This window comes from Hirundo rustica, chromosome 3, assembly GCF_015227805.2.
Source record: "Hirundo rustica isolate bHirRus1 chromosome 3, bHirRus1.pri.v3, whole genome shotgun sequence".
In the NCBI taxonomy this organism is placed as follows: Eukaryota; Metazoa; Chordata; class Aves; order Passeriformes; family Hirundinidae; genus Hirundo; species Hirundo rustica.
The window spans coordinates 33,935,061-33,957,388 of NC_053452.1; the positions used below are offsets into that span (position 1 = coordinate 33,935,061).

At 42.8% G+C, this 22,328-nt stretch overlaps 1 protein-coding gene across 2 annotated transcripts in view; it reads right to left on the bottom strand.

Annotated features, from left to right (window-relative positions):
• Positions 1-15,800: 15,800 nt before the first annotated feature.
• The window catches only part of ADSS2 (adenylosuccinate synthase 2), a 37,050-nt gene continuing 30,522 nt past the window's right edge, over positions 15,801-22,328 (bottom strand). For both annotated transcript variants that reach the window (XM_040058460.2, XM_040058459.2), the window contains exons 12-13: positions 17,841-17,990; positions 15,801-17,113 (exon numbers count right to left, since the gene is read on the bottom strand). In XM_040058460.2, coding sequence (XP_039914394.1) covers positions 17,061-17,113; positions 17,841-17,990 — 203 coding nt within the window. In that variant the 3' untranslated portion in view covers positions 15,801-17,060. The remainder of the gene's footprint in view (positions 17,114-17,840; positions 17,991-22,328) is intronic.

Sequence of the window (22,328 nt, forward strand, 5' to 3'; positions counted from 1 at the left end):
GGAAGTGGGATTTAGGAAGCTGGAGTGCATTTCCACACACACACACACACACACACACACACATACACACACATACACACACACACCTTGAATGTGCTCCGGACGTGGGTGTTATTCCTGCAAAAAGAACCACTGGGTGTTTAATGGTCACAGGTGGCCGGGATTTTGACTACACATCATTTGCAGACAGTTCAATAAAAGAAAGACCGGTGAGCTTTCTCTGCTGGGACAGTCCCTAATCCCATGGCTCCTGACGTAAATCGCAGGCCATCTGTGCCTTAGGATGGCCCTCTCTCTTTTCCTGGGTTACAGGAATGAGATACAATAATTAGATCCTTTGAGCTGAAAGGACATAGGGCTGTGCCTTCTCCTTAATGCAATGATATGAGGCGACAGACAGAGGTTTCAGCAGCCTTTTAAACCCGCCAGATAATCAATATGGGGGCTGAGGAGGAATGGTGGCGTTTGCAGCTAAACAGATAAGGTGTCGCATCACGTTTGACCTGTTTCACAGCATAAGCATCACTTCTGCCCCAGTTGTCTTTTAAAAGATATCAGTGGATACTGCTACCACCGCAGAACTAGAGGTAAACATCAGGGTCACCCAACAAGGTGTTGAATGGGCTCCCTCAAGGGTTAAATTACCAATCCCCAGTGCAATATATTTGTAATATTTCTTTAACACTGAAACCAAAAACAGACAGTCCAATGGTTCAGTGGTTCAGGGCACACTCTCAGCGGGCTTCTGCTTTCACATATCCACTGGTCCACCCAGTCAGCATCAAGTGTATTTAGGTCCCTCCCAGGCAGCCTCATCCCTGTGGAAGAACGGGGCACTGTCTCCCATTCCCACCCTCCCGCAGTCACCACAGGCTGGCTATTACCAAATCCAGGACCCTGCCAAACTGCCAGACTGGAACAGGCAGGCCCAAAAATGTAGGAGTGCAATCATCCCAGTTCATCTTGTAAAATGAATCCTTGCTACTGGAAATACGAAGCCTTGCTGATCAGCAGGTATTTGTGTGTCGGCGTCCTGCCCCAGAGAGGTGCGTTGGCTCACGAGCCTCCTGTCCCAGCACCTATGGAAGGTCAGTCCCAAAAGCCATCACATGCCACAAGGAAGAAGTTGCTAGGTTAGGAGACTCCAGCCATCATCCTGCAAGTGTTGCACTGGAGCTCTAAGGACACTAGGTCAGTAAAGGTGTAGGCAATGAGGAACTGGTCCAGGTTCCTCATATATGGAGAAGAAGGCAAAAGCAGCCCTAAGGACATTTTTCCAGGTTGCCCCACTACCTGAAAGGCTGGCACTAATGACTGCCCCCAGTTTTTATGTTTCAATGTACAGAAATACACAGATAGGTAAATAGATGGTTCTTGTTCCCAATGAGGGCACAGATCTGCCTTGGGTGAAATCCAAGAGCATGCAAGAGAAGGACCATCCCTGACATGGCACAAAGTGCTTTTCACCACCGGGACTCCATGCACCAAGTAAATCCCTCCTTAGCCCCCTAATCTTACACTTTGCTTCCAGGATCTCTTGCTGCAAGGTAAAGTGAGGGCCTGCACCAGGATATTTAGAAAAAGAGGCAGCAATTTGTATCCCTCCTTTAACAAACAAAGCCTGTGTGCCAGACTGAAACACAAATTACATGGCTTGGGTCCTCATCTGGCACTTAAGGAACTCTTCTCCCAGTGCTGCTGGCCAGGAAATAAGACATTTTGGATACACACAGTCTCACCTCTGTGTCTGATTCATAGTGGGACTGGAAGTGCCTGAAGAGGACTCTCAGCCTCTCTGAGCCCCTCACACATGAAGAGAGGTGAAGGTGACGGGAGGACGCTCCTCCCACTTTCAGGTTTGCACACCTTTCCACCCTGTTCTCCCACGCTGACCGGGCACTGCCTTCCAGTGCAGCTCAGGACATCTCCTGTGTCCCCTAAACTCCATCCTGTCAATTTCGAAGTAAACAAACATGTTTCAATCCCTGGATGGAGAAACTCATGGGAATTTCAAATTCAGTTTGAAATTAATTACAAATAAATGCTGCTGGGCAGATGAAATTTTGCAGGTTAGATCTGCAACTGCATGTCCTGCTCCTGGGTTTCCTCATGTCTAATGTGCTCCCTTTAGTAATTTCTCCATTTTGAGCTGCAGAAGGCAGATTGCTGCTGCTTCAGTGCTTGTAAATCTCCTTTCCTTCATGGCCCCTGCTAAGGCTGCTCCTGAGGTCCTGCAGGTCTGGGTTTCTGTTCTCTTCTCAGGTACCCATTCGGACAAAGGAACCAAAATGCAGGGACTGAACATCTTTGAGCTCATCACCTTCATCAAACTGCGCAGAAAGTTTGGGATGCCTCTGGAGGGAGCTAACAGGATGATTGTCTTGGCCTTGTTTCCACATGAAACAAGGTTAAATAAAAGCCCCACAGATACAAATTTATGGAAGCCTCTTTCAGCCTGAGAAGAATCCTTTGCCTGTCATCCCCAGTTCAGCCAGCTGGTGCTCTCACGCTTCCTCTCCTCCTCACAGAAGTGTGCCAGACACCGAGACTCTGACCTGTGTCTCTCAGAGTCTAAAATAATCTCAGTGTTTAGACTTCCTTCCCATACACTGTGTGTCCCCAGGGGGACCATCATCTTATTTTATTGTAGCAAACTAGTTTGATCCGGTTTTCAGTTCCTGGGTCCTGGATCCTTTTCCCTTGCTGCCACAACCAGAAAGCCAGACAGGTTTCTCTGGGGCAGGAGCTGCCTTCTTGCACCCTTTATTTGCTCCTGCTTCTGCCTCACTGATCCCCCTCCAGCATGGAGCTACTATCCTAGCACCTTTCCATTGTGTGATAAGGGCAGCATATGTCTGGATCACATATCTGGATCAAAGATCCGGGCCATATCTTTAGGAATCGCCAAGAAAAGAATATTCCCTGATCCAGCCCATGTGCTGCTTCTCTGCCCTGGTGCCAGAGCGCATGGTTTGAGCGAGGCGCGCACCTCACACCTCCCGAAGAGAGCTCTGCACAAACGCTACGCTGGTGCACGGGGGCTGAGAGCTGCACAGTGCTGCTCCTCCTCCTCTCTGTGAGGGTTAGCTCCAGGACATCGCTCTCCTTTGCTTTTCTTGCAATGGCAGGTCAGCCCTTCCTGCAACAGTGGGTGCTTGTCCCTGGCATTGTGGGGGGAGCAGAGCACCTCCAGGTGTGCCCGGGTGACTGTGGCTGAGGAGCTGTGGGACCTTCTGCCTGGGTGAGCCTCGGAGAGTTTTCCCAGAGCCACTGTTTATGTTAAACCACTTACTCCGTTAACTTCCAGAGGGAAATTATTTTATGTTTTTTCCCCAGATGAAGAACATTAATGCCATTAAAATAATAAGAGATTCGGAGCATCCCTTTGTTTACAGAGTGACATGCCACAGTGACAGGCACAATATAAATAGCTAAACACTGAGGTAACCAAACACTTAAGCTGATGAAAAAAACCCCAGCATTTTTCCCATTCCAAATTCTTTAGAGTAATCTGATTTGACCTCCAGCACAATGCATACTTTAATGATGCCTGAATAATGACTAGGCAAGGAATTAACTCCCACAGTGGGTTAACGCACTCACTTTCACCCACAAGACCTAGGCTCAAATGCCAAATAAATCAAATGGATTTGGTGATCTCATTCCAGCTCCTCACGGTCCTTTGTTCACACCCTGTGATTTGACAGAGCCGGCAGCCCCTGCCTGCCTCCTGCAGAGAGGGGCCAGCCTTTGGGGAGCAGAGATGCTGTGGGTTGGAGGGGGTGCAGTGGCAAAAACCAGCAAGTCCCTCTGCTCCAGGGAACTCAGCTACTGAAACAACAGGGACAGGGAGGGCTCTCACAGATCAACAGTGTTGCCACACCACTTCCTGGGTATGAGACATTCACTGTTGTCGAACACCTTGATGTTAAAAAAAACCCCATTTTTAACTGCATGGTTGGTGCTCGAATATTAAGTGCCTTAAGTATGACCGACCACAGGTTTTCCTCTCCAGGTTTATACACGGAGGAGCAAACATAATTCACTTAGCCTCTGGCAGTGTCAGGGGAAGTCTTCAGTCAGTGCCTGTGCTGACAACATTTGTGCATCTTATGAATGTGGTAGTGTCAGCAGGGTGGGGTGAAACCATGCACCTATCAAACAGAACATGGAAAAAAGATATTTTTACAGTGTCTGGTTTTCTGCATTACTTTTGTGATCACTGCTAAGGTCACTTGGATGACAATGGAACTTTTGGGTGGCATTTCCAAATCCTGTTACCAAAAGCCAGACTGCTGGCACCCATACTGGGGCCTACAAAATAAGTCAAAGCTGAAGTTGTCCACAGCTATGAAAATTGCATCACTCCTGCCCAGGCACTCCACTTTGGTTGGAAAAAAAAAAAAAATTGAAAGGCTGCTTTGTTTTCTTCTGGGTTTTTTGTTTGTTTGTTTTTTGGCTTTGGTTTTGTTTGGGGGGGGGTTGTTTTGTTTTGGTTTTTTGTTTGTTTGTTGTTGTTGTTGTTGTTAACTTCTCCTGCTAAGACTGTACCCAAGTCACAACCAGTAACACCACAGAAAAGTCCCAAGGAAACAGCTGAGTGAGAATATCATTTTACCTTTCCAAAGGTGGCAGCAAAACGTGAAGGCTGATGAAACAAAGGCTGCGTATCCATGCCATGCAGTCGTGTGCTCCATCCCAAAGAAGATAGAAAGAGAAACATTAGTAGTTTTCCATGAAGCCTGATTCAGCCTGGAAATCTAAAATGACTAAGTGCTTTTTAAGAGATGAACATGGACAAGTTTTAATAAGTTTAACGCCATCTTTTTTTTTCTCAAAGTGCCATTGACTGAAACGCAGAGGATCCCAGAACAATCTGAAGAGAGTTTGTGAGAAAGCTGAGTAGCACCAGCTGGTGAAATTCTGGTTACACCAGCATCCATGGAGGTTGTGCCATCATCTAAAGTGAAAGGATGTCATCCCATGTTTTTAAATTCTTGATGCATGTATTAGTAATCCAGTCTTTGCGACGATGCCCATTACTGAAACACTAAGAAGAGAGTTTGTGTTTCAGTTGGAAAACCAGAGGAATGTTGCTAACACCAAGCAGGATATCTTTCCTATGCTGACTTGACAGAGAAAAGCTTTATTTTATGTGTGGAACATACAGGACAAATCAATGCAGCTGAATTCTGAAGCCCCAATGATGTCTGCCAACTTGAGCAGGCGCAGTCTTCAGCCTTTGTCACATCAATCCTATTTATTAGCAGTGGCAGAGGGGGTGTGCAAGGCTCTCTTCAAACTGCAGCTCAGCAATTGATGCTTCTGGGCTTAGCACAGTATTTGTGAGCTGTACCTGAGGCACAGGTGCCCTGTGCTGACGGGAGGAAGCTAAGGAACGGAGGGATAACCTGGCCCGTGATCCCAGCAGGGCACCACCCTCTTCCTACCCCCGGAATGCCCGTGGCTCTTGCCTGGGAAGTGCAGGGAAGTCCGCGCTGCGTCTCCAGGTGTGGAAAACCACATCCAAACCCACCTCCACTCTGTGACAGCTCACCACCCTAAGCCAGCACGGCCAGTCACAAAGTTCTGGTTACAGGCAAGAACCAGGAGCCGGCAGACACTCCGAGAGTGGGAAAAGTGGCAAAAGCCAAGCTGTTTGTACCCGAGTGAACCCGCAAACACCCTGACCTTGTGGGTACCTCAGCAGGGGAAACTCTGGCACCCTGGGAAAGTCCGCAGCAGCTCCCGGGATGTGACCCAGGTGAGCCACCGGAGGCTGCGGCAGCAAAGGAGCTGCAGGAGCCGGATGGGGCCAGCCTGGCTTCCCAGCAGAGCAGCCAGAGGGGACACGGGCTGGCAGAGGCGCTCCTGCCGGCCCAGAGCGACGAAGTCGCGAAAGGGCACGGCGAGACCGAGCGAAATTCACCTCTCCCGGTGCACTCAGCGCACGCACCGGGGACCGCTGCTCCCGCGGAGGCCGGGACTCGGGAGAGGCTCTCCGAAGCGATTCTCTGCCCGGAGGGTTTGCGGCCCGAGGTACAAGCCCGGGGCCGTGGGTTTGCGGCAGGGTTTCCCTCCCGAGGGATTTCCAGAGGCCACCGGGGCCGGGTAGGCTGGCAGGCGGGGAGCCTCCGCCTCCGCCCGTGCCCCCGGGACAGGCACGGCGGCCCCGGGAGCCGCGCACGCCGCGCTGTTGGTGCTCGCGCTGTTTACACACACGAATTTAAAGCATCTCCCCCGGTTTCTCCGCAAATTGCTGCATTCAGATGAAGTGGCAGCTGCTGTAATTAAGACACAGTTAATTACATATCCCCTTAATTGCGATGATAGGATTTTGTCAATTTGGTAAATAAGAATTGTTCGGTTTCTTCCGGCGGGCGCGGCCCCGGCGGGGCTCCGACGCCGCTCCCTTTGTCTCCGGGCGAGCGGGCCGGCCCCGGGCGGCGGCCGCAGCGCTCAGGGGCCGGCCGGGCCCGCCTGGGCCGCGGGGCCCTGCCGCCGCTCCCGGGAAAGGCTGAGCCCGAGATCCAACGCAAGTGCGGTGCTGCGGAACTTCAGGGGCAGGGCGGGCAAAGTTTCTCAGTTGTTTCTTTTTCTTTAAGAAATTGGTTGGATTCCTGAAAGCTCCCTGCTGCTGGGCACGGGCCGTGGCCGTCAGTATGAGCACTATCACAACCTTTTAAATTCCAGCTCTGCCCCCAAGAATGACTACAAAAAGCCCCTCTGCCCCTTTCTTTATTAACTGTGTCTAGTTCTCTCCCTCGCTGACTGTGCTGAATTCATGAGTTGTTGTGACTTGCCAAGTCAAGGCCCAGCTCGACGCACGGCCTCTGTCCCTGGCAGCTCCTGGCTCTCGTGCCCTGTGCAGCCCCGCAGCCGGCGGGATGCTCTTCCAGCGACAAGACTCCACCTGCACCAAGATTACCACGCTGATATAATGACATGTGAAAGGAGAAAACAGGAAGACAGAAGGGTTGCTAAGTGTGAGGGCTGAATCTGACCATCATCACCTGTTTCTGGATGAGAGCTGAACAGGGCTCCCACAGGAATTGCCAGAGCCTGGAGCAAGCAAAGCAGTGTGAAGAGAACCCCTTTCCATCCTGCTCTGAAGGCTGCTTGGTACCAATGAGATGTGTGTCCCTTCTGGAATTTCTTTTCAGTGATTCAGTACACAGAGCTGTCATCCATATTAATTAATGAAATGTGGTTGACTGAACAAGTATGTTCAGAGCGCTTGCACACAAAAAGAAAAGTGCCACAAAAAATCATCTAACTACAGCCAATTATCTAAGATCACCCTAGACTTAGTAGTTAGCTATGATTAGCTAGAAATTAATGAAAATATTGTTTATTTGCCTCCCAATTCTTCATCCAACAGGCAAACTCAACCTTTCCCCCCATGGGAAGCGGCAAAGCACCACCTCTGGGTGAGCAAGGCAAACTGGTTTGGCACAAGGCTCAGCAACCACAAAGCACAGATCAGGATATTTTCTTGACAGCATTGGCAAGCTGTTGGTATCAGCTCAAATGGTGACATATTCAGACATGCAGGATATTTTCATAAGCCAGCAAAGGAATGTGGTTAGATGAAACTTCTTTGGAGTAGGTGCAGATTTGGTCAGGCAACAAACAAACAAAAGAAAAAAAAAAAAAAAAAATCACACCTAGAAAGTGGTTCACCTTCAAACAAGCAATTCAGTGAATGGGTTCTGTTTTCATACAATTCAAATTTTTCATCAGTGAAGTCAGCAATGTTAAAAGAGTGTCCTTAGTAAATGTGCAGGTGATGCAAAGCTGAAAGGAACTAAGTACATTAGAAAACAGGGTAAGAGTTCAAAATTATTTTAACGAATTAGAGAAATGATCTGAGGAAAATAGGCCGCAAGGCACTAGGGCTGTGGGCAAGTTTCTACGTGTAAGCAAAAAAATATCAATAACGTAAATGCAAAATGGACTGGAATATGAATCAGCGAAACTATGACATTGAAAAGCTGGAGAACATCATACCACAATCCATAATTAGATTTCCTGATACAAGATACTTGATGTCATTCATCCCTTACACTCACATGCAAACATCAGTGAAAAAACTGTGACCATTTTCAGGTCCAGACTCCCCAGGGACAGAAAAAAATAAACCAAACACACCGCCTCGGACATCTCTAAAAATGACCTCCAAGCAGAGCCTCAGAGAATTTATTAGCCTGAGGAAAAAAATGGGACACAGCAAATACCCAAAACAGTGCTGCAGGGGAAAAAGGAGGAAATCTGTCCTCCCTTATCCATAGCAAACAGACCACAGAACAGCAAAGCCTAAACTTGCTGAGGAGGGAACTAAGCCGCTGGTAGAAGAAACTCTGCAAGTGTGAAGCACTGGAGCAGATTAACACAGAGGGCTTGAGGTCTCAGGGTAAGAGGTTGGGTCTCTGTCACTAAAGACAAAAATCCTTCTCCTGTCCCAGAATCTCATGGTCTCTCCTGGCTCCAGGACTCTGTGTCTCAGAAAAAGCAAAGCCCTTCCTTCTTCCCTGCCCCACCTTGGTTTTCTTGAGGTCTCCCTATTCCAGTGCTGAGATGTAGGTCGTAGCTCATGTGACAGAAGGGTGCATAAAAAAAATCCAGACTCAAATTACGCCTATGCTTCTAATTCCAGGAAGGTTAAAGCAAGCTTTACCTTCTGTTTACAGCAAGTAAGATGCACTGGAGAGTATGTCCAGTAAGACGTCAGAAAAAGATTCACCCTTTAAGACCCAACCCTGGGCTCCTTCCCATGTCTGATCTTTTTTATTTTCTCACCCTTTGACCTTCTTTAAGCTTCAGCAGTTGGGAGATGCTCCTACACTCAGATCTAGGAGTAACTTGAGGAGAATGCAACCTGAGGACTAGCAGGTACTAGAGACTAATTTACCAAAGTGCAGCAGCACTCAGCATGGTGGCTCAGGTGTGCAGGGACACAAGTTTCCACATGATTTGCTGACAGATCCTCTCCCCAGTCCAGCTCTTAGTCTCTCAAGACACCACTCCATTTTGTTGTGTATATATAGTCAGCTTCAACATTGCTAGTAACCTGGCTCAAAGAGCACTCCAAACTGCACTCCCAAGGCTGATGCCTGTGGGACTGCTCTCCCCTTGCCCCTTCAAACCCCTAAGGAAATGAGGAACTATCACAAAGCCAGGCCTAATGAAGCAGAGGGTCTTGCTCCCACCAGCTTAGCAAGGCAAAGGGAGCCCAAGATGACAGCACCTGTGATTGTACCTGCAAGATTTGCCTTTCCTGATCTTCATTCCATCATTTATCTAAGTCTGTAACCTGACTGCATGGACCAGGAAAGGTAAGCTCACAGTGCAGCCTCAGTCTTTGCCCAGTCTGTAAGTAGAAATATCACTTAAGTAAAAAACTGAATTGGTATGGCTCTTCCTTGGTTCTCAACAGAAGTACAGACTTCATCCTGGAAAAAGAATTCCTTTTCAGCAAGTAAAGTTCAAGAAAGTGCAAAACCAAGATTAGGCTATTTTTTTAGTGGATTATTATTATTTAGCATAACAAGTAGATTAGAGATGGCAATTTTAATTGAATGGCTGTGGCATTTGGATGTACCCCTTCCCCTTGACTGCACATGCTCCCTGCAGGTCCCTACATGAAGTATTTAACCTCTGCCTTAGGCTCCTCTCCTCCTGATGGGGCTATCTGTTAAGACTGGAGCCACTCTTGCTCACAGCATGATGAGGTTTTTTAATACAGCAGGTTTGGAAAGCTTCTGAGACTTGTAACTAAAGTTTTACGTGCAAAGTTACAAGAGAAAGATGTCACTCAAGCATTCTAATGGCAAATTAAGAAACTATTCCTGGATGTATATCCAGGGTGAAAGACAAATTCTGAAATGAGGGCCCATGAATTGTACACCAGGAGACAGGCAAGCAACCCAAAGTTTGGAAGAAATCTTGTAGATTCTGTAGTAGACACAGTCACTACTGGCATTCTCTCAGGTAGCTGGGCTGGCAACCTGAATACATGATTCCTGCTGGAGGAAGGAAGATGCAACCTCCCCCACTTCCCAAAGATGAGGGACGAGGAATGCTTCCCGCTGAAGCCACGCCAGGGTAAAACTGGAGAAGAATCACCCCCGGGGACGAGTTGGGAAGAGGAGAGGAATCTCTGTTGGTGCTGCTGACTATGATGAGGACAACAGTTGTGCAGAACTGGCTGACAGGGATATGGAAATGTTGGTAAATATAACAGTGATTCTCAACAGCTCATATTGTGTGTGAGTGTTGGAGTTGTCACTTTTGTATGTTGTATAGCTACATTTTCCAAGATTGACTGAAATTATCTAAAGCATGAAAATACATTCTTTTGTAGACTGGATTGGATAAGGAGTTTTTACGTCGTGCTCTGCAACTCAGTGGAAGATGCAACGGTCTTAGTTTCAGGAAAAAAAATGAACTGTGGATGTGTTCAAGGAGTTTCTAAGATGGTTGTGTCATGATACTATTCAAAACAATACTCCTACTTAAGATCTCTGGTGAGAACCAATTTTAACATCAAATTCTGGGAGCTGCAATATTAATTCACACTCCAGTGAAGTAGTTGCTATGGAATAGCCAAAACATAATTCACCAACTTTGATGGGCAACAAAACACAGAAAACATCTACTTTGTTTTCCAAATACTGGTGAGTCAGTGTTTTACACACAGCAGCCAAATTTCACTCCTCGGGAGGTAGAATAAATTATTACTTAATTGTGACAAACAAGCAGACCATATCAGACCATGGATATAATGAATCAGTCGGTGAAGAAATTCTGCCTTGAGTCACAAAACAGCACATTTTTGTCCTGAAATAAAATACTCTTTAAATAAATCAACTGGTTCCTGCATTAGTTTCTACTCTAAGACCTGCCACTAATATTGTACAATTTACTCTAGAAACTCCTGTAGCTCTGCAAAATTCAGCCTTTTGTAGAACTTCTACTACTACATGCAGACACTGTTGCTTTTCATCCTGGGGGATTCCTAATAGACATGCTATCCCACAGTGGATTTTGCTATCAAAATGGAGATTAATATATTCAAGCCACATAAGCGAGTTACTTTAGATTCAGCAGCAGCTCCTTAACAAAAGGACAAATATTTTACACCAATGCTTGTAGGAATCTGGCATGTTACACTCAGCAATAAAAGCTAAGGGGGTTTAATAGATCCTGCACCCATCTTGCCCCCAGCCTCCTAAACCACAGAGCACACAGTATGTGTATAGGTCAGGCCATCAAGTTAGTTGAATAAAAAAAAAAGCCACTGAAGATTGTTAGCATTTTTGAACAGTACCTTTTTGGGAAAACAAACAAACAAACAAAAAAAGTCTGCTGAACTTTTCTTTCTTATATTAAAAAAAAACAAAAAAACAAAAAAACCAAAAAAAAAAAAAAAAACAACAAAAAAAATTCATCTGCATAAACTCACATTTTTTCAACCGAGGCATGGTTGTGCCTTGTTATCAATGTCATCCCCGTATTCATTTGTAAGCTCTGTACTGGGACAAAAATATTTCTTTTCCGTGACCATAATACAAAAAAACCCCACCTTACCAGAGCTTTGGTGGGATTCTTGCTCTGTAGTCTGCTGCTTGTACCTTCACTTCACTATCCTCTATTTGCCTGCTTTATCAACTCAGTTTTTCAGCCTGCAGAGGATGTCTGGTTTCTGTCACGGGCAGCTAGGATGGCTCCACAAGTCACATGCATCCAGAGGAGCTCCAGGGTAAGTTTGTGCACCAAAGTAAACCCATGAGGCCTGTGGAACAAATCTCCCTTTTATGCCTATTGTGGTCAACATTGCAACAACTTCTAGTGACTTTTTAAATGACTGATCTACTAAAGGCACAAGAGAACCCAGGCAGAGGAAACCAAAGCTACATCCAAAAGTTTTTGGTCATACCAGGAATGCTACATGGCCTGAATTTATCATATATTTGAGAATCTAGAATGGAAATTGCTGTAAAAAAATGGTTCATTTTTTTTCTCCCCTGTGAAATTTTGTTGTATTGCACATTGACTTCAAAGCATTTGATGAAAAAAAAAAGAAGTAAAATGTTGTAGGCTATTTATATTGGGTAGTCAAGGCTTTAAAATTTCTGTTGATACTGAACTAATGCAGTTAGTTGCTTGACTGCAAGAGGCACAACTCTTATCGGGCTAATTACAAGTCAGATGGAGCCAATCGAACAATACTGAATTATTAAGGTCTTACTGTACATTCTCAGGCTGTTAATATCTATTAGATTACAGCTGCATTATACTGAGTGCTCATTTCAGCAGGAGATTAGGAAGTACATTTATAATGCTGGCTACCCTTTGGGTGGATCATGGTATTTACACACCATATGTCAGCATGAGATTACAGAATGATTTATGCTTTTTGCCCAGACCTTTCAGTAAACTGCAACTGGCTCCAGGAAACTAGAAAGCTGAAATGCCACTCCATCCTGACTGTGACAATTCAGCTCTCAAGAAAAGACCACCAGTGACTGGCACAATCACGCTTCATTCAAAGCAACAATTGACTCGTCTCCTTTCTCAACACAACTAAGTGATCCATGCTGGTTTTCCAGTTGAGAGGGACACAGTAGATGAACTAGGGAGCTGTGCTTCCCTATCAACAAGCTAGTCCTAAATTGCATGGAGGGGAAAAAAGGGAATAGTCATCTCATGTTTTGGAAAAAAGAGCTTCCCCCAAAGCCATACCAACTACCAACACTCAGGTACCCCAACTCCTTCTGTAATAACCAGATCACCTTTGGTAATCACCAGACAATAACTGTCAACCAGGGAACATGACAAGGAAAATCATCTGTACTTGGGCAACTGTTATCTAAAAATAGTTATTCAAATACACTATCAATAATTTCAGCAGCGTGCATCAATAGAGCTAAAGAGTAAGTACCTGGATGCATGCACAAATAGATAAATCAATGAAAAAAATTCCATGGAGTATAGGAAAATATGTCACTTAGATACACTTGACTAGTGGTTCCAAAGTGACAGTGAAGGATGCTGGGATTTAACAGTGTTATCTGTCTAAAGCTGAATGGAAGATATTTGAATGTGTATCTATTACAAGGTATTTTAAAGTCAATAATGCATCAGCTTTATGTACACAGGCATGCACAGCAGTCTGTACCTTACCTTCAGTATGTAAGGTTGTCAAACACCAGAAGTAAGTGTGTTTCATTACTATACCATCAGGTTTGTTAAGTTTCACTGTTTCAGAGACTGCAAATGGTATGGGTAGGAGAAAAAACTCACCTGATTGCAGTCTCTTTCCTTCCCAGCTATTTTGCCCTTTACTTTTTCTAAACTAGTCACTCCTTTGATTATGTTTCAGTAAGAGAGCTGGCAGTGACAGCAAAAGGAAATTATCATCTTTTATCAGAAAGTAGATTTCCAGGATGATGGTAGACAAAAGCACCATGACATAAACAGCACATCTGCCCCTTCATCTGAAGGTTTTGTCCATTAGCTGCATGTCAAAACCCAATTATATGTGGAACACAAATGGAAAGGCTAAGCAGCAGAAGAAGCCCCCACTTTCCCTTATTTAGTTAGTAAAGGAGGCTCACTAATCTGTAGGGACATAAGGGCTATTAAATGTTGAGATACAGCACAAGCCTGGGAGATTGAGCCTCGTAAATATTTCAGTGGCAGCAAGAACAGAGCGAGATCAAAATACCTTGTCTGTCATCAGCCTTGTCTGCTCTAACAGGTATCCATGCCTCCTGTAAACATCCCATTAGCAGGAGGGGACACTTGGAGGAGAATCAATTTCAACTACTATCCTATGCTGCCATCCTCTCCCCTTACATGGCAGAAACTGAAGAGCCTTCAGAGACAGAGAGCACAGAGGAAGGGCCCAAAAAATAGATGCTTGTCAAAGTATGAAGGTTTTTCTTTTTACCACAGCTTACTACTAGCCTGTGACAGACAACAGAAAGCCTCTTGCCAATCAGTGGGACAATTCCTTGGAGAATTAGTTCAATTTCTTTCTTGACTAACGAAGTAGGGGAGAGGCAGAACACAAAATTTTATCTACAGCTAAAAAACTATGTATGTCTTCAAAGCCATTTACCTTTGCCCCTGCTGGACACAGAGCTGAAGGTAAAGCTATGAGGCTGCTGTTCTCTTCTTCCTTCTTGGTTCCACAGTTGAACATGAAAGTTGAAAAATTCCGTGTAATTTACAGTATATGTTCCCACCACACTCAGGTTGGTGATAACATCCCAACTATTTCCCCATCTGTACAAGTGAAATAATGGGGAGAAAAGGTAGCACTGGAGGAGGGGGAAATTTGGGAGGGTATAAGTGTTCTTTGACACAAGGAAAGTGAGCCCTGGTCCAAGAATTCACCCCAGGAAAACTTAGGGAAAAGTAGCATGCAAAAACAACATAAAATGCTTTACAGATGCCAAGTTTAACCACCTGAAACTGAAAATTCTTTGTTCCAGATCATGGGAGTAAATGTACACTCACAGATCCTACACCACATATATCCTGGACCAGTGGTGGTAGGAGAATGTTTTCAACTTTCCAGGCCTGTCCTTGAATGGAAGAATCAAAGAAAAATCTCAGCTGAATTTAGAAGACAGCGAAAGAATATAAATCCCTACTGCATGCAAGGCAATTCTGTTTTGTTTCTTTCAAAACACTGCACAAATACTCTGTATCATTTTAGGCTACTGCTGTATTGCTCAGCAATACTGCTGCATCTGGGAATATGAATTCCTCCACTGAAAAACAATGGTAGTTTGTACAGTGAAGTTACAACATGGAAAAACTGAAACCTTGAACTTGAAGGTCTCTGCTTGGCAGAAGCGAAACGCAGCTCCATAGATGTGTTTTATTTATTCACTGCCTGTAGAAGGAAACATGCCCTCATTTATTTATTTATTCACTTCTTGAACCAGCTAGGCCCACAGTTTTTGGCTGGTATTTTCACTGACAGCACAAATCGCCTTGGTGCCTCCTACAGCTACAGGGAAACAAGAATACTTAGTAATTATTACCTATTGTTCACACTGCAACATCAATTCCCTCTACTGGCTAGAAAAAAAGTAACTTTTTTCCTTTAAATAAACACTGGAATTTCTGTTTCACACAGTTCTAGCCCTCCTTCTCTCCATCCAGGAACTAGGAAAATAGTTTCAATTCAAGATATCCTTTAGCTAGGGAGGGATGGTATGGTTCTCTCCTGGACTGCAAGGCTGACAGCAAAACTAAATCTTCACCTAGAACTTCATCTCCAGGAAAATAAAAATATGACATTGCTTGCTTTTTAATGCTGATAAGAATGATCTTTACATGCAATGCTGCTGATACAAAGGTTTCCCACTGTATTTGCCAATTTTCCAGCATTCTGTAGTATCCCACCTCTTTCCTCATATTAAGCAAGTAAAATACAGACCCCCGTAACTGCTCTGCCACATACAAGAAATTCAATAGAAAATGCTCCTTAAATATCAGTAGTTTTATCCTTCAACCCTTCTGTCTCTCCTCTTAGAATAAGCAATTTTATTTTGTGCCAATTTAGAATATAAACATTATGCTAACCACCTCAGCAGCAGCATAGTCCAACAAATTGTTCCATTTCAGGCAACATGTGGTTACTCAAGACAAACAAAAAGGCCTTGTATATTTTATTTTGCATTAGAAGTTTCTTATATTCATTCTTAAATTCTTATATGCAGCCAAAATCTACTAAACTAAATCTAGAACTCTTGCCCTACCCTGATACAAACTTAGGTTTAGGAAACAAAGTAAATTTTATTTGAAGTAAAAAGGAAGCACATGAATACCATAGCACAGTGTGTAAAAACAGAGTCATTCTCAGTAATCTGGAAAGGGAAAATGTAATTACCGTGTTGTTGCAAAAAGAAATCAGATTCTTTGGAATAGATAATAATGGTTATAAATTTAAATAGTTCTGGATCATTTCCACATTTCCCAACAATAATCCAAAATATGTCAGATGTCTTGAGGTGAACACTTGTTATTTACCCCACACCCAAAGCAAATACATGGAATACATTAAATGTTATTTTAAAGCATCTTCAGCTTATAAATACAGAAGTGTCTGCACTTTGGTAATCCTCCAGAGAAGGATCTGGAATTAACTCTGAAGAAAGGGACTTAAAAGGGCATCAAAATGTTAGACTTCTCACAAAATATAAATATGACCCCATTTAATTAGGGGAACATTTTAAGATAAGCGCCTTGGAAGCAGAGAAGCACACAGTTCTTAAAATGCCAGGAAAAGAAGGAGTAACATTATAAAACATTTAACTCAAAATCAGAATGGTTCTTTAATAATTGCAAATGAACTTTTTACAATATCCATTTTCTAACTTTCTGGGCACACTTCCTGGTAAACACTTGAGTATCCTCTGTGAGTTACAAAGAGTAAGTTTCCTGTGTTATACAGCTAAAAAAACCTGGACATTCATAACAACTTGGCATCACATCTTTTAAAAAAGAGATCACACAATAATTTAGACAGCATTTATAGCATTATAAAATCAGACTCCCTCCCTTTAATCACTCACAAGAGCAGTCATTAAGAATACAACAGCTTTAGGAATACAAATAATGAGGATGTAAAACTATCTGTGCAAAACTGCATTATTTTTACTGCCTAAAATTTCAGGGAAGTAACACCGCCGAAAGCAGAGAGAGGATAACAAAGACAAACAGTCATGAAAGCAATGCTACCTTAGATTTTCAAACAGGAATAACATTATGAAGTAAATATTAGGTAAAGAAAAAAAAAATCTGATGGCACCTTGAACAACAATGACAAGTGTCCTGGTAATTGCAGTTGAAGAGGAATTGATACAGGTTCATGTTAAGAGTCTCTTTCAGGAGTAGCAATTGATCTGGGGCTATCAACTCTAGCATTTCTTCCCATGCAAAAATCTATCTTTCCAACATCTTTGCTTTGCGGGCTACTAATGCATTTAAGAATGAGCAGTCTTTTGAGGAGTGTGCTTTCTTCCATGCATCTGAAATCTTTAAAACAGCTGGATCATTGATTCCCTGGATTTCCCTACTCCAATCCATTTAACTGCAGGAGAGAAAAGCAAACTTCTGTTGTAATACATAGCAAGAATGGATTGTATCATAAGATAAGATACAAACTCATCTTCTTAAGCACCACACTTTGAAGAAAAACACAGCATACACTATTCACACATTAAGAAATTATAACTTTGTCTGTTGTTCTCAAAGAATACACTGGCAACTTCAAAAAGCAGGTGTTCTTGAAACTGCCAATAATAAATTAATCACTTTTACAAATGATAAAAGATAGTTAGAAACTATCAGAAAAGTAAAAATTTGCATCATCTCCTAACTCCCAGCTTTGGATAGAACCAAAGGATCACCTTTATTAGGGAGCATAGAGAAATGTATCAGTTCAGGACCTCTTCCTCTCATATATAAATCATCACACTAACTAATAACTCATAGTCCCACTGACTTTAAGATAGTAGCAAAACTGAACCTCGATTATAACCAGTCTAAAAGACACTTGAGCAAGTTATGGAAAAAAAAAATCTTAATTGAACAAGAACTATAGTATAAGCCAAAGAAGGAATGTATATTAAAACCTCTGAAAATTTTGAGTTCAACAACTAAATAAAAAGTAGTAATACCATAATCACCTAGTGGCACAATAAGCATGGTTAGAACCTAGTTTTTAGTATTTTGCATGTTCATTAATACAAAATACCAAACAGGTTTCACAGAGCAGGAATAACCCAGACAGCAAGAAGAAAATCTGTTCTACTTACCAGGAACACCCAACTCCATTTCTATAAAACGAACATAATTTTGTGCATTTACAGGCAGCTCATCAAACGTCCTGGCATTTGATATGTCCGTAACCCATCCTGGGAGTGTCTCATACTGAACCTCTACTTTGTTTAAGACTTCGTGATTGGCTGAGTAGCAAACAGAAACAAAAATTTTATGTCCAGAGATACTGTACATTCTCTACTATGAAACATTAATGGTAAAGCTTTTATTCTTTCCTCACACAAAGAGGTTTGCTCATAAGGTAATACAAGCACTGCAGCCGCTAAAGTGTCTGGGTTTTTGTTAATATAAGCATAGTGGGGAAAGAAATCCAGTAACTCTCAGGACTCAGACTTTAGGAATTCCAGTGCTCAGTCACATGCATGTATTTTGCTGAAACCACAATCTTTTCAGTTCAGAAAAGAACTTTTCAGGGAAATAATTCCCCAAAATGTTCTTTTCTTTTTTTTTTTTTTTCTGAACAAATACTGAGAACCAGATCCTTCTTCATGAGGGAATTGTGAAAGCAAAATTAAGAATCAAGCAGCTAAAATGTATGTTCAAATAGCATAGGAGTGTACCTCTTACTAAATGTAGTCCTAAGATGCAGTTAAGACTTAACAGACTTCTGATGCCCACAGACCCTTTGCCCCAAAACTATGCAATGAATTTATTAATCAGTGCGGAGTCCCTGAAGATGTATGAACAGTAACTGTTCCCACTACTTCTCAGAACAGAAGCAATATTTTGTCCTTCATTTAGTAACTTGCTACAATGTTGTCCTTTAACTATGAATCCTGTGATGATTTCTAGTACTGAAAGCCATGCTAGGTATACTGTTCTGGAACTGAATCACTCTAGGAATTATCTGAACATTAAGTCTGGGAATGACCCAGGGCGGCAAAACAAAGGGCTCAAGTCTAAAAATGATCAAAATACATTGACAAAAAATGGGAAGAGTCAGGCATTCCTTCTTCCTTTATGAAGAAGAGGGCATAGTAATTAACGTTATGTAGGCTCCGTGTCTCAGTTCAAGTCACTCCTGCCAGGACACCGAGTCAGCCTGGGAAAGGGTTTGAGGTGCAAGAGGCACAGTAGAGGTGCAAATACAAAACCATACGCTAATCCCCTCCAGCATGCGTGTAGCCAGCAAACTCAAGCTGAGCACATTGAACAATTTGTCCTGATGCAGGCAACAGTTCAACAGCAGCAGTGCTCTAAGGACAGCCTTAATGGACGAGGCATTTTGAGAAAGGCTGAAAGGAGACTGCTCTGCTGGTCCTCAGAGTCTGTAACAGCAAAGAAACATGCAAAGTTTTGGACCAAGGTGTTCCCAGGTTAAGGGAATCCTGAACCAATACTCGTGGCAATGAGAACAGACAGGCACATTAAGGATGTTTGGTTGAAGAAGCCAAGGATAAGCACTTTATTGCAGCAGTAACAGCTGAGATGTTGTCTGCAGCCCAGGTGATCTGTACAACAAAACAGACACACTCTAAGTGCAAAACCACAAACTGATCTTCCTGGAGTGCAGATGGTTGCTAGCCTCCCTCTTTCTGAAGAGGGAAAGTGAATGAACACCTCATCTTGGATGTCCACAGGCCTTTTTTCTTTAGAGCCTTGCTGATGAGGTTAGAGGGAGACAGCTGAAAGCATTTGGTATTGAACAGTCTAATATTGACTACAATCTTCCATTAGCCTGTATTAGATCAATTCCTTACTTCCCCCTAAGAGAGAAGAAAAAGGAGAGATGTGTTGTTTGAGGTTTCAAATGATTCTTTAATTTTGTTCCAGCAGGTGTGATATAAGATGATGTGTGGTAAAGACAAGCCACAAACTGAGCTGAGTGTAGTACCAGATTTAGTCACCATCTAGATTTCTCTCAGCTTTTCACTGAAGAGATTTATCTTTTAGGGTTTCTAGAATATTCCTTAACAGCTTAACTATGTAACAGACAGAGCAAATACAATATCATAATCTGAAGAGTGATGCTACTTCCAATTCAGAAAAAAACTCAGATTTGGGACCTTGGAACCTTTGTAAGAAAAAGATCCTCCAGCAATTTCCAGAAACTAAGCATGAAAACAGTCAGGTAGGTCAGACCAAAGGTGCATCCAGAATAGTGTTCCAGCTCTTTAATCTACACCATATGCCCAGGGAAAACAAGAAAAAATGAAAAAAGAAAAAGAAAAAAAGAAGAACCCACACCACACACCAACACCAGCCATGAAAATAGAGCTTGTCCAAAGTAATCTCCCAGGTTCCTAAGCATTTGTGTTTTCAAAGTCTCCTGAGCTAGAGGTTATGTCTCTCTCTGCTGAAATCAACTGATGTCTGAATTTGGACAGGAGGCATTAGAGAACTAAACCATAGCTCTCACATACCTTTTATTTAAACTGATTGGCTCAAAGCTAGCAGGAAGTTCTTCCACAGACTCCTGTCACTGGCCAGCAAAAGACAACAGCCTCAGTAATATCAACTGAAGCTAGCTGTAAATTTACAAGACATTTTAGGTTCTTGCTTAAGAGGCAATTACGAAATGCACACAGAAAGCTAAGCTAAAAAACCCTTCGTGAGACTTGTATGCTTCCCTGATCCAGGTGGAAAAAGGAACAATATATAAAACGCTTTTCCTGAGATGGTGGATACTATGTGTGCTTCTAATTTAGAGACAGTCATTTCACAAGAAGGGTAAATCATGAACATCTCCAAGAGAGTGTGAGAGTAGGAAGGGGAAAGAGAAAGAAAAAGTCTGCCAGTGAGAGCTTTCCAGACTAGTTTTCTTCTAAATTAAATTCAAATGTAAGTGGTACATTTGAAAAAAAGAAATATACAAGCACACAGCATGCAGAAATGTAGACATCAGAAACAGTCTAATGGTCTGCAAAACACATAGTGGGAAAAAAGTTACCTTTTGATTTTTATGCCAGGGGCATGGGTAACCTGCAGCATGTGTGCTGAAAATGCTGCCAAATGTTGAGGAGTATAGCAAAGAGAGGTGTGGAACACAGAGGCACTGTGAGAGACAGCATCTTCCAGCTTACCAGAAGTTCAGCTCAAACACCTTCCTGATGCTTTAAGGAAGACAGCGTGTCAACAGCTTCTACTGAAGTTCTACCAGATTTCTTAATTGTTCTTAAGTAAAGAAAAATACAGGCAGGCAAGCCACATTGTGCTGCTATGATCAAAGGTCAGCTGTTACCTAGGAGGATCCAGGGAACAAAGTCTGCTGCCTCAAGAGCTGTATCTAACAAGATTCTGGCCCTGAGACATACAAAGGTTTTCCTGGCTTGAGCACAAGGTCATACAACAGGCTACAGGGAAAGCATTTACTGAGTAGTTCTCAATTCAAATGTACAATCTCCATTATGTTCAAAGGCCATTTCAAGTAAACATAACTGTCCTTAATGTCTTTATGTAAGTATCAATCTTGTAACACCTGAGTCTTAAAAAGGGAAAAGCATTCCCTGGTTTAGTGCAGGACAAGTACTACATTTCCTGAATCAGAGTCGTTCAGCATGCAGTCAGACTGGAACTGGCATTTTTGTTCAAATATCCTGGACAGCAAATCAGTTAGAGAACTCCCACAAGCACATGGAGAAACAGAAGATTTTATTTTTTTTTTTAATTCTTTATGAATTACTCTTAACAGATATGTGCTATTTTCAAGGACTAGTGGTAGATCATCACTTATTCCTTTATACATAATTACATCTTTGTACTACATAAATAGTGCTTTGAGTTGTGTCCAATTACTACAGTTGATCTCTGCACCCACAAGAAGTTTCTGATGATGATGGTGATCACATGAAAAATTGTAACCTGTGACTAGCCTCTAACCGTCAGGTACCAATTAGAATGAAAATGGGTATCTGTGTGCACATTATGAAAATTAAAAGGCCCAATCTTTAGTACTGCTTTATGTTCTTCATTTTTTTCTGGAGTATGTCTATCACAAACTGAACAAGATGCATTATCTATAAAAACACTGACTTGTGATATTTGATTATTTTAACATGTGGGTACACTCTTCAAGTAAAAATGACCACTGTCCTCAGGAACTACAGTTTTTATCATGCTAAGCTGATGCACATCAGCCATGCATTAGAAAACAGTCTTGCCAACAACCTAAACTAGTTGTTCATTTCTTGCCCCACTCCTTGTCCCTCTTTTACATGTGTAGCTTTCATAGCTTTTTGGCTACTCCATGAATCCTTAAAGGGAAGTGAACTTTTAGAAAAAAAACAGAAGGAAAGAAAAGCTTGGCTTCTCAACAGGACCAATTCTCTTATGGGGTTCACTGCATGCTTAAATGAAGACCTGGCCTGCTAAAAATGGGCATCAAGACAGTAGCGGGAACAAGACAAGAGAGTTTAGAGTATGAAACAAGCTTCCAATTTAGCTTGAAGGTGATGCAGGCTGCATAAAATAAGAAGGACAAGTAGTAGCAACATTTATGTTTTACAAGCTTTATATAGCTCTCT